At 37.4% G+C, this 17,409-nt stretch overlaps 1 protein-coding gene across 1 annotated transcript; it reads left to right on the top strand.

Moving 5' to 3' along the window:
- Positions 1 to 8,382: 8,382 nt before the first annotated feature.
- On the top strand, positions 8,383 to 17,120 carry LOC306852928 (A-type potassium channel modulatory protein KCNIP1-like; the record flags this gene model as incomplete). The annotated part of the gene is made up of 8 exons (XM_079390041.1): positions 8,383 to 8,485; positions 10,508 to 10,632; positions 10,722 to 10,791; positions 13,674 to 13,744; positions 13,884 to 13,991; positions 14,085 to 14,189; positions 14,283 to 14,345; positions 17,073 to 17,120. The coding sequence occupies 8 exons, from the start codon at positions 8,383 to 8,385 to the stop codon at positions 17,118 to 17,120; spliced, it is 693 nt and encodes a 230-aa protein (XP_079246167.1).
- Positions 17,121 to 17,409: the final 289 nt, after the last annotated feature.

The following is a 17,409-nucleotide window of genomic DNA, read 5'->3' as shown; positions in this document are numbered from 1 at the left end:
AGTTGAGAAAACTCAAATATCTGCTGAAGCTGGTTGCCTTAAACTTTTAAGTTTGCCCAACTTTTTATTTTTATTTTAATTTAATTTTTTTTTTTACAGTGCACTCAAATGTCACCAGATTTGATTTTGGTAACATTGGAATAAAATTAATTGCAGTGGGAGAATTGTTTGGGTCAATGACTTAAATTAATCCTTCATTTCCATGTCTGCTGTCATCATGACACCTTAACTTAAATTCAAAAATATTATAGTATTGATTGATTGTTGTTGATGGTGTAAAATAAATGATTTTCCATAGAAGCCCCATTGCGTACATCCACCACACATGTATGCATAATGTGAAAAATCACAGAACGCATCCTCTGTGTGTCATTTATAAGATGAATACAGCTTGAGGAAGATGGTTGAAATGGAACGGCGTGTAATGGGTTTTTACATGGCTGGAGTGAAGTGTGTGTGATCAACGTTTGTCTTAATTAGTGATGTGTCAGGCCTTGATTTGCGCAGTGTAATTTCTCATACTACTGTCGTGTATGTGTTTGTGTGTGAGAGAGAGAAGTGTGTGTTTTCTCTGGATATATTTCGCTCTCAAAAATGGAGCTCTTCTTGCTGTGGTAATACAAAGATTATGCTAATTCAGATTATGCAAACCAGAGGATTACAGTGAAGTAAGTGTGTGTGTATCATGACACTGAATACGAGTCTGTGGGAATAAAACAGCCATATAATGCATGTATGAAATGTTGTAGTAAAAGTGTGGTTATGTGGTGTTTAATTTTGTATGTATCCATTAATAGTTAAGAGTAAATGCATTTGCATGTCACAATGCAGGTGATGCTGGTTGGTTTTGTGGTTGTTTGTCTCCATCTAGTGGCAGTTTTATCCTTCTAATATAAGAGTTATTAAATCAGGAAATATCTCAATGCTTATCTTCTTCATGTAAGTAATAAGCTACTTGAGGCTTGCTGTATTGTGAATAAATCATTCTGCTTTTATAACACGGTTACAACACAATACAAATATTAAAACCAAAATTGTATGTTTTGATATACATACGGAAGTAAGTTTATTAAATTCTATCTCATCTGCTGTGTCATTTCATTTTTTTTTTTTTTTAAGTGATGATCATATTTGATAGTCACTGATTTTTGTTCAAATAATCATGTCTGGATAATCAAGTAAACTTTGCTTCAGTCCAGTAAGTGTTCATCTTGATATATTGCTAACCATATCAAAGTTGACATTTGTACAATTAAACTAAAATACCTTTTACTTGCTGAAAAAGTCGAATCTATCAATCAGATGACAGAAGGCATGTAGTAGATTGTGTGACTGGTTTAACAGCACAGTTTTTATCATGTTGATCATTTAGAGGTCTTATATCGCTTAAAACGATAGTGGATGTCAGAGATCAGAAGGTTAAGCATTGCAAACAGAAATGTGTAGATATACAGTAAACCAATGACAGTAGAAACATGCAGTTTCTTGAACTAAAGGTACTAGGCTTATACTTTATGATTCTATGAAATATGAATATTAATGAATAAATTAATGTTTTGGTATATTTATATCTGGACAAAATTGTGTCTGTATAAATATGTCTTATATTTATATCAGGAAAAATTTGTGTCTGTATAAATGTATTTTGTTGTCTCTGTGTCATGCATGACCTTTGCCATCTAAATGAGGCTCATTAATCAAACCTGCAGTGCTGTGTGTGCGTGCCTGTGTGTGTGTGTGTGTGTGTGTGTGTGTGTGTTTGTGTTGACTCATGCTTGGTCATAACGGTCATTTTTCTGAAGGAGAACATGGGGCTGAATATAATAATGTAATATATATATATATATATATATATATATATATATATATATAGCATAATTGTTGTATAGCAGCCCTGTTATGATCTACAAACATTGATATTACACCTTTTGAGCGGTATGGTCCCACATATGGGATTTAGAACGTTTGGTGGCTGGCTGGAGCTGAGCCGGAGAGAGACGTGCACTGCCATGATCATATTATCACAACTATGCAGTGTTCTTAACCGCATATTTTAGATTCAGACATTTAAATACACATAAGTACTAATAAAAAAATACATTTAGAGCTTTTAAAATACACACAGATGTCTATGGAAGCAACAATAACAATTCATTAAAATTTAATTTGCCATGTGTTTTATTCATATCAGATACACATAGTGTAAGTAACTATAAAGTTCCCTCTATTCTTCAACCAGTTCACCGGCCACTTACTTACATGTATTTCAGGAGAAATTGATGTATTTACATGCTGTAAATCCGACTGACAGGACTCTCTGAACTGCGGCGCGAACAAACATGGCGGCGCCCTTTTCACGTTACAGATCACAATCAAGATAATTTATAAAGGTGTTTAAACAACAAAACAAACCCATTTACACATATCTGCGAATCGAAATATCAGATTGCCGATTACATGGTAAGCAAGTTTGTGAATATATTAAATAAAACAGGAAAAACAAAATAAAAGTGATCCATCGTGCAGTGTTCCCCTTCAATTCGGTCACTTCTACATTGCTATGGGAAATACATTTTCCTCGAATACTACTGAAGCCTTATTGAATCACACCAGTGAAACTGGCCAATGGCATTCAAGTGCGCGAAATATGAGCGGGAATCCCACTCTATATAAGGCAGTGCTTGTACGTCATCCATTCAGAATCTTTTTTTTCAGCCAACCTTCTACGAGAAGCAAGAAACCTATCAACAAGACTACTGTGCAACAAGACGCTGCAGCAGACACGCCTTCTCTTCTCCTGCTGTGTTCCGGTGAGCTTCGGAATCAAGGATGACTCGCGATTGCCTCTCCTGCGTGGAGGAAATCGAACTCACAGAGGCGGCGCTTGGGGGGTTGGACTGCCCCCACTGCAGGGATATGAGTCTCTGGACTCTCAGGCTCCGTGTGGCCATCGTCCAAGGCGATGAACTCGCCCAACTAACTCTGCAGCCTCTTTCGAGCCAAGGAGGAAAGTGCTGCAAGTTTTTGATGCGGATCTGTCAGGATCAGGTGACGAGTCCGCGCTGGCTCAGTGCCCACACGCTCCTCACTCCCCTGCTGCAGGTCCCCTTCAAGTGCGCTTCATGACTGCTGATCTCCACCCCCCCACCCCGACGCTCAAGATGTGGTTTCTTTCGGTGCCATGGTGGGCACTGACGAGGTTGGTGATGCCATTTCGGTGGTAGCGTCTGCGAGAGAGGAGTGGTCCAACAGCCCGCTGGATTACACTGTGCCCCATGGCAGTGACGCGGGGGACCTCCATCACAGTGATGTCGAGCTCCTAAGCGTCCTGTCCAAAGCAGTAGATGAGCTCGGTTTGAAGCGGGGGCCTCCTGCCGAGCCGGCCAGAAGCCTTCTGGACGAGTGGTACCTCTAGTCGGATTGCGGCCAAAAAGACACCCCTTGGAGACCCGCCCCTTTTTCCCCGAGGTGCACGACGAGATTAAAAAAGTCTCACCAGTCGGGTGCATAATCCGGGATCCTCCCTCCTGTCTTCTGTGGACGGAGCTGACCAAGTAGTGTATGTCAAACTCCCCCCCGTGTAAGAAGCCGTCGCTGCCCATCTCTGTCCTTCAGCCGCGGCGAACTGGAGAGTGAGAAACAATGAGGACTCAGAGAAAACGGCCCTTCTAGACGCCCCCGTGTATCCCTCAGGTGTCTTCGGAGCGGCAGTGGAGAGCAGAAGTAGTCGAAAGCCATTAGCCACTTCCTGCCAAAGCGCGCCGGCACTGTTCGGTGCCAACAGGAGCCGGCGGTGAGGTCAAGACAACCGTGGCCGAAGAGCCATCAGGGCTCGAAGGGCCAGAGACCCCGTCTGACAGAAACGGCGGACCACCGGCACTGGAATCGATGCTGCGTTCCTGATGTTGTCTCTCGGAGGAGGAAAGCTGCACCCAGCACAGAAGACGAGCCACTGAAGAAGTCTGCTCGCTCCGCTGTGTGTGCTCACCATGCCCCCCCCCTCCCTCCCCCCCTGCCTGTTGCGGGTGGCGAGAGCAATTGTCATGTTTGTGTTTTGACTGTTCCACTATGCAGTGCAATAAAGTGAAAAAACATACAAAACTCACCTCAATATCAGGGCAATTTTCCTCCTCTCACTCCCCTCTCAAAGTGACGCGCGACTGTCTGCATACGCTGACACCTTGGCGCAATATGACTCTGTATCGCCAGGGTGTTCGTATTGGCCAAGTGATCAGGAGAAAGAATGTTACGACAGATGCATCGAGCACGGGCTGGGGAGCCATATGCGATGGCAGACCAGCCTTCGGGACGTGGTCAGAAACGGAGAAGTCATGGCACATAAAATGTCTGGAGCTCCGTGCTGTACACCTAGTGCTCGAATGCTTTCTCCCAGACATTCTTCAACGTCATGTTCTCATCAGGACGGGCAGCATGACAGTGGTAGCGTTTATAAATCACAGAGGCGGTGAGAACTCGCGGCCACTGCTGCGGCTGGCGAGAGACCTCCTTCTGTGGGCAGATCGACACCTGCTCTCCATCCGGGCAGTACATGTCCCCAGATGCCTGAACTACGGTGCAAATTTGCTGTCGAGGGGGCGGGGTAATCCCCAGGAAGTGGAGATTACACCCTCTGACAGTCAAAATGAGTTGGCGTGTATTCGGCAGGGCGGAGGAGAACCTCTTCGCATCAGCGGAGAACACTCACTGCCTGCTGTTTTATTCTCTGACACACTCTCCCCTCAGAGTGGATGCACTAGCTCACAGCTGGCCGAAAGATGGTGGAGATGCTGGTAGCCCCCCCGTGGACTATCCCACTGAAGAGAGACCTCCTCTCTCAAGCACAAGGAACGATATGGCACCCAAATCTGGATTCATGGAGCCTTCATGTCTGGCCGCATGACGGAGCTTGCCAGTAACATATTCACTTCCTCAGTGCATGTTGAACACTATCTCTGAGTCTAGGGCTCCTTCCACGAGGCATCTTTACGCACATAAATGGAAAACCTTTTCAAGTTGGTGCGAAGACCCAATTAACTGCCCAATACCAATGATTCTTGCCTTCTTCCAAGAGCGATTTGATAGTGCCCTGTACGTGCGGTGCGCACTTATATCGAGCGCTCTAGACAGTTCAGACTCTCGGAGCAGCTATTTGTATGTTTTGGTGGACGCACAAAAGGACTGCCTGTGTCCAAGCAAAGGCTGTCACACTGGATCGTCAACGCTTTTGTTTTGGCTTACAGCTCTAAGGGCGCGGAATGTCCGATAGGGGTTCGGGCCCACTCAACCGGCGGACTCGCGTCATCCTGGGCCTGGGCAAATGGCATGTCTATTCAGGACATTTGTAATGCGGCAGGCTGGTCGTCACCCAGCACATTCGCGAGGTTTTATAACCTAGATGTGTCGTCGTTTGTCTCGCATGTGCTGTCAGTGTGAGCAGCATACGCGCCTACTCAGCCTCAGCTATGATCTGAGATGTGTATCAGTGGTTTCGACTTGGTCGCATACACCCTGTATTGATGCACCACCAATTCAATGCTGTCCCTAACAGTTTATCACAATAGTTCACCACGTCTTTTAAGACTTGATCACCATCATACTCTGCTTATTGAGCACCGCTACGGCCATGCATCATAACACATGATTTCATTGAAATTAAACTATTTCAAATAATCTATATGTGAAAGCGCCGAAGCCGCCGCCATTTCACATTCTCTGTTTCACCGGAGTTAACTCCGCCCCTGGTGCGACACGACATCATCTAGTTGCCGTGCCCCCTCTGACTTTTACATGGTTTCGACTAGGTCCTGTAGACCTGAGCTGTGTTTACTAAGAGTGCCAATATCATTGCCACTCTCATTATGGCTCCGGATGTGAAACTTGACATACTTAGTCAAGCCAGGCTCCATCGCTGTGACATGGCAGGATTTTATACGTTCCCATAGCAATGTAGAAGTGACCGAATTGAAGGGGAACGCTCTCGGTTACTTACGTAACCTCGGTTCCCCGAAATGAGGGAACGAGACATTGCTCTTATCGCCGTGTCACCGAGCTCAGGATCTTAGAATGCAAGTTGCTTCAGTCAAAGATTCTGAATGGATGATGTACAAACATTGCCTTATATAGAGTGGGATTCCCGCTCATATTTCGCGCGCTTGAACGCCATTGGTCAGTTTCACTGGCGTGATTCAATAAGGCGTCAGTAGTATTAGAGGAAAATGTATTTCCCGTAGCAATGTCTCGTTCCCTCATTTCGGGGAACCGAGGTTACGTAAGTAACCAAGAGCGTTATTGTGGCCGCGGTGTGTGTCACGTGACAATCATGATGCGTCGCCATGGAAACAGTAAGGGGAAACGTTCTAAAATAACGTTCTAAAAACTCACTCTGGGGGGACCGGTAGAATATTTTAAACTCACCACTGAAAGGGTTCATTGCCATTCTTCTCTGACACACACACATACACACACACTTGGTGAGTTGACATTGTTCTTAATGTCCTACCTGAGGGCAGGACTCACCTGGGGCTGCAGGCTCACCTGAGAGTGTGAAGGACACCCCCACACACACACACAGATGTTGGTTTTTGTGGTTTATGGGGACTCTCCATAGGCGTAATGGTTTTTATACTGAACAAACTGTGTGTGCTATTGCCCTACACCAACCCTACACCTAAACTTAGCCCTCACAGGAGACTTTGTGCATTTTTAGATTTTTAAGCCTTTTGAATTATGGGGACATATAGGCAGTGTCCTCATAAACCACCTTCATATTATAATACCTCTGTCATACCCATGTCATTATACAAATTTGTGTCCTCATAAACCACATAAACATGCACACACACACACACACACACACACTCCCCTCAGGCTTCTGCACCATTCAGAATCCATAATGCATGAATGTGAATTGAAGTATTGTGATTTTGCATTTAAAAGCATAGAATTAAAATGGAATGAAATTGATACAGTTGCTAATTTTTTTTTCAATATGAATTAGTTATATACATCCAGAAACATTAAGTGATAGGTGCAATGCCACCCAAATTGATTTGTATTTAATTAATTTGTATAATTATGTTTAATAAATTAATGTATTTTTTATAGACCATAATAGAACATTTCATATCCCACAATACTCTAATTTACTCATATATATTCAGATTATGATGTCAGGTTTCTTATGTTTTGAAGGTATTTGAAAACAAAAATTAAAATCTGTTTTCATATAAAAATATTTTTAATGAATTGAGGCCAGATGTAGATTTTTTTCATATCAAAGATAAAATTTAAAAGCCTTTTGTAAATTGTTTCTTTAAATATTTTATGCATTTTGACCTGTTTCTCACAATGAAGCACTATGAAACAAATAATAAAAATGTTTTATGTTCATTTTTTTGACGTTGAACATGGAATACATTTAGTATTACTCAATATATCAGGACATGTAAATAAGTGTAAATAGTCCAAATTAATTGTTTAAATAGTTGGTTATGTAATTTTTGAATTGTAATCAGGGTTATCATAGTGAACTAGAACCATTAAAAAAACCTTTTCATGTTAAATAAAACAATTTTAACTAAACTAAATTACAGTTTAAAATTTGTTTGTCAATAACTAAAGTCCTCTATATGAATTTTTTATAATACATTTTCCTTTAAAAAATGTTTTTCTTCTTTTAATATTAACCTGTTTCTCTCCATGAAGCACTATGAAATAAATAATAATAATAATAATAATAATGGTGTTCATTTTTAACAAAACATAAAAATGCTTTGTGTGTGTTTTTTATTTTTTATTTTTTTTATGTTGAACATGAAATAGATTTAGACGTGTAGTATCACTCAATATATCAGGCATAATTGGTGTAAATAGTTAAAATGAATGTGTAATTATCTGTTTTATTACTTTTGTGTAAATTTTGATTTGTGATCAGTGTTATTATAGCAACAATAAAAAAATGTTGTCATGTGAAAAAAAACATTGTTTTATTTAAGGTTAATAAAAAATATAGTATCCCAATTATTTTATAAAAATAATTTAAAATAACACTGATTATAATATTGTACATTTCTGTTTGCTACTTTTGAATTGAAAAGGGCAAATTGTGGATTTTGCTGAACTCTGATTGTTCTGCAAAATGAAAATTTGATAAACAGCACTGTGAATATTTCTGAAACACACCGAGAGAGAGAGAGAGGGGGGGGGAACTGGGAAACAAAGAAGCAGATGTCAAAGAGGTGAGACAGAGAGAGAGAGAGAGAGAGAGAGAGAGAGAGGTGTTTATAAAGATGGATGTTGAGAGCTCAGCAAATACAGAAAGAGTCTGGAATGAAAGCAAGAGGAAAATAAGATTATTAAGGCTATGAAAGAGAATCAAGAGTGATGGAGAAAGGAGAGGGAGATGGTCTGCAAACTTTAGCCATAGTGCTGCTGCTGTGTGGAGCTCTGAAACTTCTGCACACGCTCGGACTCATCAGCACCGAGGGTGAGACTCACAAAACTACTAAACTAAAGAGTCTGGATGCTTGAAGTTAAGTTTTTGATGGTTTATGAGAGCTCTGTGTGGTTAAATGTGTGTGTTTAACAGAATAGACATCTGATAATGAATTTGTGCTGTGAATCAGATTTAACCTCTGTCAGAAAGTCACATTTATCACTGTAATTCACTGTAATTCTGCAGAAAAATGAATTTCACCAGCTGTGGAATAAGATCAAGGTGTCAATGAGAGAAACATTCATCATATATATATATATATATATTTATAACACACAAAGAATTTTGATGCTTTACACTTGCACTGAAAAACAGTTGGTGTGGGATTTACTTTGAAATGATTTTCACTCAGAAACTGCTTGTATTGTAAATTTTAGAAATAATTGGCAAATAATTGAATTAAATGTGAATTTTTGAAAGGCTGAGATTGTATCAGATCATTGTGTGTGTGTGTGTTAGAGAGAATGCAGCGCTTTAATGTGATGCTGTTAAAGGACACCGAGCAGCAGAGAGAGCCTCTGGCATATGACCTTTGACTTCACCTGTGTGTGTCCTTCAGTGCTTTAACACACACACACACATACCTCGTCCGTCCTTATGTATTACGATTAACCTGCCAGAATAATCCTAGTCAGTCACCTTCATATTTCAGACTTTGTTTGTTTGTTTGTTTTTCTTCATTCAGTTGAGTGTTGTTGTTGTGGTACATTAGAGTTTATATACAGAAACTGTCATTTTACTGTTGAGATGCTATTATAGTTTTTAATTTTTGGAATTAGTTTAGATTTTTATGTTCAATTTTCATTTTAATTTAGTAATTTTGTTGCATGTTATCATTTTGATCATTTCTATATAGTTTTTATACATATTTTATTTCAGCTTTTCGTTTATTTTATTACATCAAGTTAAAAATAAGGAAAGTTGGCTCAGCAACTAGCTGAAACAAAACAAAATCAATTTTGTTTCAGTTATTTTAAGTGACAAAATGGTTTTAATGAACTAATAACTCTGTAAGGAATATTTTTTTAAATGTGATAAAAATAGGTAGCTACTAAATAAAAAAATGCAAATGAGCTAATCATGCGTTTCTAACATTGTGAATGTCAAACGCATGTTTTACGGTAGTGTGGCTTTGCTGTCGTCATCTCTAGTACACAAGGGAGTTTCACTGTTCTAGTACATTTTTGAAACATGATTCAGTGCTTCAGATTAAGAAATAAACCTGCGAGAGGTGTTTGCTGCGAGAGGTGTTCTTGTCTACAGTGGAAAAAAACTTTTTTTTAAAACTTTAAAAAACTACAGTGGATCTTGTCTCATGCAGTTTTTTTTTTTTTTTTTTTTTTTTTTAGATCTACGCTATTTAAAAGTTTGTAATGCTTTGTGAACATCTGCTCACCAAGTCTGCATTTATTTGAAAAACATAAACAAAAAAACAGTAAATAGTAAAAACAGTAATACTGTGAAATATTATTACAGTTCTGAATATACTGTAAAATGTCATTTATTCCTGTGATCAAAGCTGAATTTTCAGCATCATTAATACTCCAATCTTCAGTGTTACATGAGAAATAATTCTAGTATGCTGATTTGAGCAGTTTCTGATTATCATCATTGTTGAAAACAGTTGTGCTGCTTCATATTTTTGTGGAAACCGTGATACATTTTTGAGGATTATTTGATGAACAGAAAGTTCAAAAGAACAAAATTGATTTGAAATAGAAATCTTTTGTAACATTACAGATGACTTTACAGTGCATCTTTGCTGAATAAAAGTATTAATTTCTTCTTTAAAACTTGTCAACAGAATTATAATATATATATATATATATATATATAATTTCCTCTTCCTCTGAATTGACCCTTTTTATCCCTGTGTAATCAGTTACTGATGGATAAAATATTTTATTTATTTATTTAAATTGAATATTGTATTTCATGTTTAAATGCTTCGTATAAAGTAAATAAAGTGTATTTCCCATGTTGTATTGTAAATCTGTTGTAATGTGTGTGTAGATAGGGTGGATGATGATCTGGAGCTGTCTGTGGTGTGTCACCGTCCTGAGGGTTTGGAGCAGCTGGAATCTCAGACAAAATTCAGCAAGAAAGAGCTGCAAGTGCTCTACAGAGGCTTTAAAAACGTATGCACACTCACACACCTGTAGACATGTTTTCCTGCTCTGCTCATCTGTCAAAACCTAACATGTGTGTTTTACTGGTTGTTTGTCAGGAGTGTCCCAGCGGTGTGGTCAACGAGGACACGTTCAAACAGATCTACTCGCAGTTCTTTCCTCACGGCGGTGAGTGTGTGTTTGCAGCTGATCTGTCTGTGTCTGTGTCTCAGTCAAATAAATTGATTATATAGTTTTCAAAGTGTTCATCATTTAGTTAAAATCATCCTTCCTACTACAGTGATTGTGAGAAGGATCTCACTTCTTCAAATGCTCATAAAATGACCAAATTGTGTTTTGCTTCAAAACTACAGATATTAGCAGGTTCTGTGAGGTAGCATTGTGATTGTCTAATTAAGTTTGAAGTTTTTGCTAATTAGTTTCGGTTATTTTAGTACTTAAATTTAAACTAAACAAAAACGTGAAATTTTGACTTCACAACTAGCTGAATTAAAATAAACCTCTTTTTAAGAATTTATTGTACTTCAGTTAATGTTTATTTTATTTATATATTAATATTTTATTTGAAGTAATAATTTTTTTTTTGTCTGCATGTTCTAGTTTTATTTTACAATACGGTCCCATTAGTTAAAGGGCACCTATTATGCCCCTTTTTACAATATGTAATATAAGTCTCAGAATGTGACTGTAAAGGTTCAGCTCAAAATACCCCACAGATAATTTATTATATAATTTTGAAAATGCTTAATTAGAGTGGAAGCCAAAACACGCTGTATTAATGCATGTCTCTTTAAATGCAAATGAACTGCTGCTCCCTACCCTCTTTTCCAGAATAGAGAAGTGCCTTTACAGCTCCTAACTGCTAAAAAACCATCTGTTGGGTTTTGATTATCATGTCTATCATACTGAAATCTCACGTTTTAAAGCCATATTAGTTTAAACTTATGATAGACAGGTTTCTGAGCGCAAACATCCGAAGCACGCATATAGAAAGTGGCTGCACACAGCATGTGAGTACTAGGTTCTCTTTCACACATGAGTTTATGTTAAAAACACGCATAAGTTACAAAAACACAGTCGGTTATGCTTGTGAAGGTAAACAGCTGGGAAAGAAATCGGATGTTTATATTATATTTTCACGTCATAGTTTAGACGCGGGCCAGGCCTTGGGCCTGTTTTAGGCTTCTCCTATTTTAGATATCCATCAATTAGTGATGAAAAAAATGCTGCGCTGGTGGAAACAACACGAAACCGTGTTTAGTGTCCCACAGCAGCAGTGAGTGCCGTCAGCGCAGCTGAAGAGTTCTGCGTTCAAATGCATGCAATAGGCTTAAGCTTGCCGCAAAGCACCGGCAAAAGTAATTACCATGAATGTGTCCGGGTGAAATAGTAAGGAGATATTTTAATTATTTACTAATAAACTATTGTTTTCTTAGTTCGTGTTACAAGGATGAAGTTGCCATTTCCTCATTAGACGTGCCTTTAGATAGAAGTGCATCTTTACAGAGTATGATTAGAATGAAAGAGTTTTTTTTTTAAATTTGTTTTATTTTGTTAAGCAGTAATTTAAAGATATGTATCATGTATGTGAGGCATGCATTCGCTAAGTTTCGGTAAATTTTTGTGAAGCGTTCCTATTCAAGATGAGACGGCAGAAAGAGCATCATATTTGTTTTCTTTATTTTATAAAAGCACAACATTTTGTTGATATTGTGAGTGCACACAAATAAAAGTAAACCCTTTACAGTTCTGAATGATGTGATACTCTTACCTTTATGAGCAAAAATTACGGCGTATGCACTGAAAAAAATGCAAGTGATTGCGCTGGCGCCTCCATGTCCTGCGAAGCGCACTTTAGCTTCTACTCTCCGCACAAACTATTGGATATAGCGTACATTTATCTAGGTTTAACGTTTAAACTTTGTTACATGCCTGAACTGTTTTACGTATATCTATAAATTTTATTTTAGGCAAGTTGTGATGATTTGAGAAGGCTAAATTGATCAAACATAGGCTATGATCATCTGCCGCAAAATGCTCCAAACATTTTTCTAAATTTACTTAATAAAAAAAAATATAATCACTTTGTCATTACATACAAAACTGAATTATTTTAATAGCTGAAACAGTAGTACACTTTTAAAAATAAAGGTGCTTCAAAAGGTTCTTCACAACGATGCCAGAGAAGAACCATTTTTGGTTCCACAAAGAACCATCTGTTCCTTACCTTTTTATAATATGAAGAACCTTCTTTCACCACAAAGAACCTTTTGTGAAACAGAAAGGTTCTTCAGATGTTAAAGGTTCTTTATGGAACCATTTAGACAAAAAGGTTCTTCTATGGAATCCTGAAGCACCTTTATTTTTAAGAGTGTATAAGCTGTTTTGGGAGATGGGGGAAAAAAGACGGGCTCGGGTTGGACTCGGGCTGGTAATTCTGATAAGCTGTGAGACACGGGCCGGGCTAGGGCCTATATTTGAGGCTTGTGCAGGGCTCTACTCTGTGAAGATGCTAGTGATATATGGAGATTAAAAAAAGGAGCGGGTGGTTGTGTACACACACTACTAACACACATTTATGTCCAAACAACATGTGAAAGTGAATTTTGAATAATAGGTGCCCTTTAAGGCTAGTTAACATTAGTTAGTTACTGTACAGTCATCAATATATTTGTTGAACTATTTATTAATCAGCAGTATATTTGATCTACTATCTACTAATCTTTGTTAATTTTGCTTATTGTTTTTTGTTAGTTCTTGTTAGTTCAGGTACAATAAATAATATTAACAGATACAACTTTTGGTTATAATATTTTAGTAAATGTTGATGTAACACGTAACTAAAATTAAGAAATACTTTTGAAGGATTTTTTATTCATGTTTACTAATGCAGTTAACTAATGTTAACAAATGAACCTTTATTGTAAAGTGTTACGGTTTTACATTAACAGTAATTACCCATGTATAGAAAAATGGCCTTTAGCAACTATCAAAACATATTTGAGACGTTCTCGGCTTTAAAGCTATTTGTACATGTGTTTTCTCTGCAGACGCCAGCGCATATGCGCATTACCTGTTCAATGCCTTCGACTCTTCCCACAGCGGATCCATCAAATTTGAGGTGAAATTTCTCTTTATTTATCCATTGTTCTTCACCTCCTCTGTTTCTTCTGTTGTTATTTTTATTTGTGTGTCAGCAGGGCTTTGTGATAGTGTCTGCAATGATAAATCACTCCACACTGTTTCTCTCTCTCTGTCAGGACTTTGTAACAGCTCTGTCCATCTTGTTGAAAGGAACAACAACAGAGAAGTTAGAGTGGACCTTCAACCTGTATGACATTAACAGAGATGGTTACATTAATAAAGAGGTGTGTGTCAAAAAATATATCCAGTAATATGTCTTAGTAAGATGCTTAATTTGATGACCACAACGTATAATGCAATGCATTTTACTGTTCCAGGAGATGACTGATATAGTGAAAGCCATATATGACATGATGGGCCGCTTCACGTATCCCGCTCTGAAGACAGACACTACCAAACAGCACGTGGATGCTTTCTTTCAGGTCAGTTTGTGATTGTACATCTAGAATATTTGTCTGCACAACAAGATGATGATGTTATCTGTTTTCATCACATTATAAATTACTTATTTGCAGAAAATGGACAAGAACAGAGATGGAGTTGTCACTCTTGATGAGTTTATTCTCTCCTGTCAAGAGGTACAGTACCTTTTCATTTTCAGAATGGCATACTATGCATACTATTCTTCCAGTATTTACACTGAACAAAATTATAAACGCAACACTTTTGTTTTTGCCCCCATTTTTCATGAGCTGAACTCAAAGATCTAAGACTTTTTCTATGTACACAAAAGGCCTATTTCTCTCAAATATTGTTCACAAATTTGTCTAAATCTGTGTTAGTGAGCATTTCTCCTTTGCCGAGATAATCCATCCACCTCACAGGTGTGGCATATCAAGATACTGATTAGACAGCATGATTATTGCACAGGTGTGCCTTAGGCTGGCCACAATGAAAGGACACTCTAAAATGTGCAGTTTTACTGTATTGGGGGGGGTCCGGGGTGGTCCGAAACCTGTCAGTACCTGGTGTGACCACCATTTTCCTCACGCAGTGCAACACATCTCCTTCACATAGAGTTGATCAGGTTGTCAGCTCCTCTTCAATGGCTGTGCGAAGTTGCTGGATATTGGCAGGAACTGGAACACGCTGTCGTATACACCGATCCAGAGCATCCCAAACATGCTCAATGGGTGACATGTCCGGTGAGTATGCTGGCCATGCAAGAACTGGGATGTTTTCAGTTTCCAGGAATTGTGTACAGATCCTTGCAACATGGGGCCGTGCATTATCATGCTGCAACATGTGGTGATGGTCGCGGATCTTTGAATTCAGCTCATGAAAAATGGGGGCAAAAACAAAAGTGTTGCATTTATAATTTTGTTCAGTGTATATAGTGCACAGAGTGCACATTTAGTATGCATGGAAAACCAAATGACCTAATGCATTAAAAAAGTGCAGTATACAAGCATACTATTCATACTGATTTTGCAGTATGCATATGTATAACCTTTGCAAAAATGTGCCGTTTCCATGCATACAGTGCATACTCCATGCAAAAATACTTGTAAAATCCAAAGTATGCTTGTATACAGCACATCTTTGCAAATGTAGTAGGTTATCTGGTTATTCCATACAAAAGATTGTGCACTGTAAATATACTGCTAAGCCAGAATACAAATTTAGTATGCATGGATTTTGAGTTGATTATTAAGACGTGAAGATAAATAAGATTTAATATCTTTTAAAATGCTAAATATTTAAAAGCATTTATTTCTAAGATTATAATTGAATGTCCCTCTGTGAATTAAATGTGAGTTTGTGACGATGCAACATATTTGAAACATTTCTCATTGCATACTGCTTCACATACTATTTCTTTAAAAAGTAACAGTATATACTGTGCAGTATGCAGTAGACTAGTATTCCATTCCAGTCATAGCCCATCACTTTCTTCCTCTGTTAAGTGTAAGCAGTGCTCTCTGGTGTTAGAGAGTGAGTACTGCAGTATTGATAAAATATCACTTAAATTAGTCCGGCCCACTGACAGCCAGGCCAATATATACATTTATTTGTTTGTTTTATAATTTTTTTCCCCCGATTTTTGTTTTGTCGAATGTCACTACATTCACTTTTTTTAAATGAATGATTTAGTAGGTTTTTATCATAAGAGATAAACCTTTTATAATTGTTTTTTATTTGTTGTTTATATAAAGTCTATTTATTTATTCATTTAATTTTTCTATTTTTCAAAATTATAAAAAATTGCTAAATTATAAATTAAGTTTTATTTATTCACATTTTTTAATCTTAAGCAATACTTTATTTTCGTTTTATACCATACAACACCAGCAGTTGAAAAAAAATCGAACTCTTTTGTTTTGTCGAATATGTCACTTCATTAACTATTTGTTAATAAATGAAGCTCCTTCTTAATGGCCCTTATTACAGTCCAATATCTCTGAAGCATATTTTGATGGACTGTGATGGTTTTAATGTTATTTTAGTGTCGTTGATATACCATCATAGTTTTTGTTAATATTTTGAATTAGATTTTATTTTTTAGATATTCCGTTGTCACTTTTATTTTATAGTAATTTTCTTGTTTAAAAAAATTATTTCTTATTTTATTTATCAGATTTAGTTGATTAGTTCATATATTTATTCAACAAAATCAAAGTGTCAAATGTTGCATTGGCAACTAGCTAAAAATAAAATAAGTTTTTTTTTAATATATATTCTATTTCAGTTAACGTTTTTAATGTCAAATAACAAACCTTTCTTCCTTTTTTAAATATATAGTTTTAATTTTAGTTAAGTGTAATAACCCTGTTTTAACACCTCTAGGACTCTTTACTTTTTGGTTAATTTGGTTAAAGTGAGGCCAGATTTTTAGATTTTTATTATCAGTGATAAACCTTTTATATATATATATATATATTTTTTTTTTTTTTTTTTTTGATGTTTTGAGAGTTTCATTTACTTTTTCTATTTTTCACTTGTTTGCATGGTGCATAAACAAACAAATTGAGTTTTACTCACTTTTTTTTTTACGTCTTTAATCTTTCCAAAATAATTATTTTTTATTATTTGATATTTTGCCTCAGCTTTACTTTAACATACAACACCAGCAGTTGAACATATTCTAACTCTGAACTGTGATTGGTCATTCATCAGCTGCTTCTTGTCCTATTGGGTGTTTGTTTTTACTAGAACACACCAATAGTCTAAAGACAGGCTTGATCTTTTCATCTTTATAATAGATTTCAAGTAAGCTTGTGTTCCTTCCTCTCTGTCTCTTCCTCCTTTCTTTAGCCGTCTCTCACTGAATTTCTCTTTCTTCTGTTCGCATTTCTTCTCTTCAGGATGAAAACATCATGAGATCATTGCAGCTCTTTGAGAGCGTGATGTAGAGCTACATAAAGAAAGAAACCAATGAACTGTTGAATCTGATCAAAAAATGGAGGAATAACTTTTACCCCAATCACCATGGTTACAGTTTGACATCACCGTGTTACCATGGCAATATGCCGACTGTTTGATTTACATCCCGGGAAACCTGCGTGTCCTTTAAACCCCGGTGTTTTACCTCGTTCTGTTGCAGATGTGAGATTTATATGTCTATAACCAAAAAAGGTACTAGTTAAAAGAGCATGTTCGTAATTGTGTGTCAAAGGCCCAGCGGGTTTCCAAGAGGTCCTG

Source organism: Barbus barbus (assembly GCF_936440315.1).
Source record: "Barbus barbus genome assembly, chromosome: 33".
Lineage (NCBI taxonomy): Eukaryota > Metazoa > Chordata > Actinopteri > Cypriniformes > Cyprinidae > Barbus > Barbus barbus.
The sequence above is the reverse complement of the archived record's forward strand: the minus strand, read 5'-3'. Positions and strand labels throughout refer to the sequence as shown.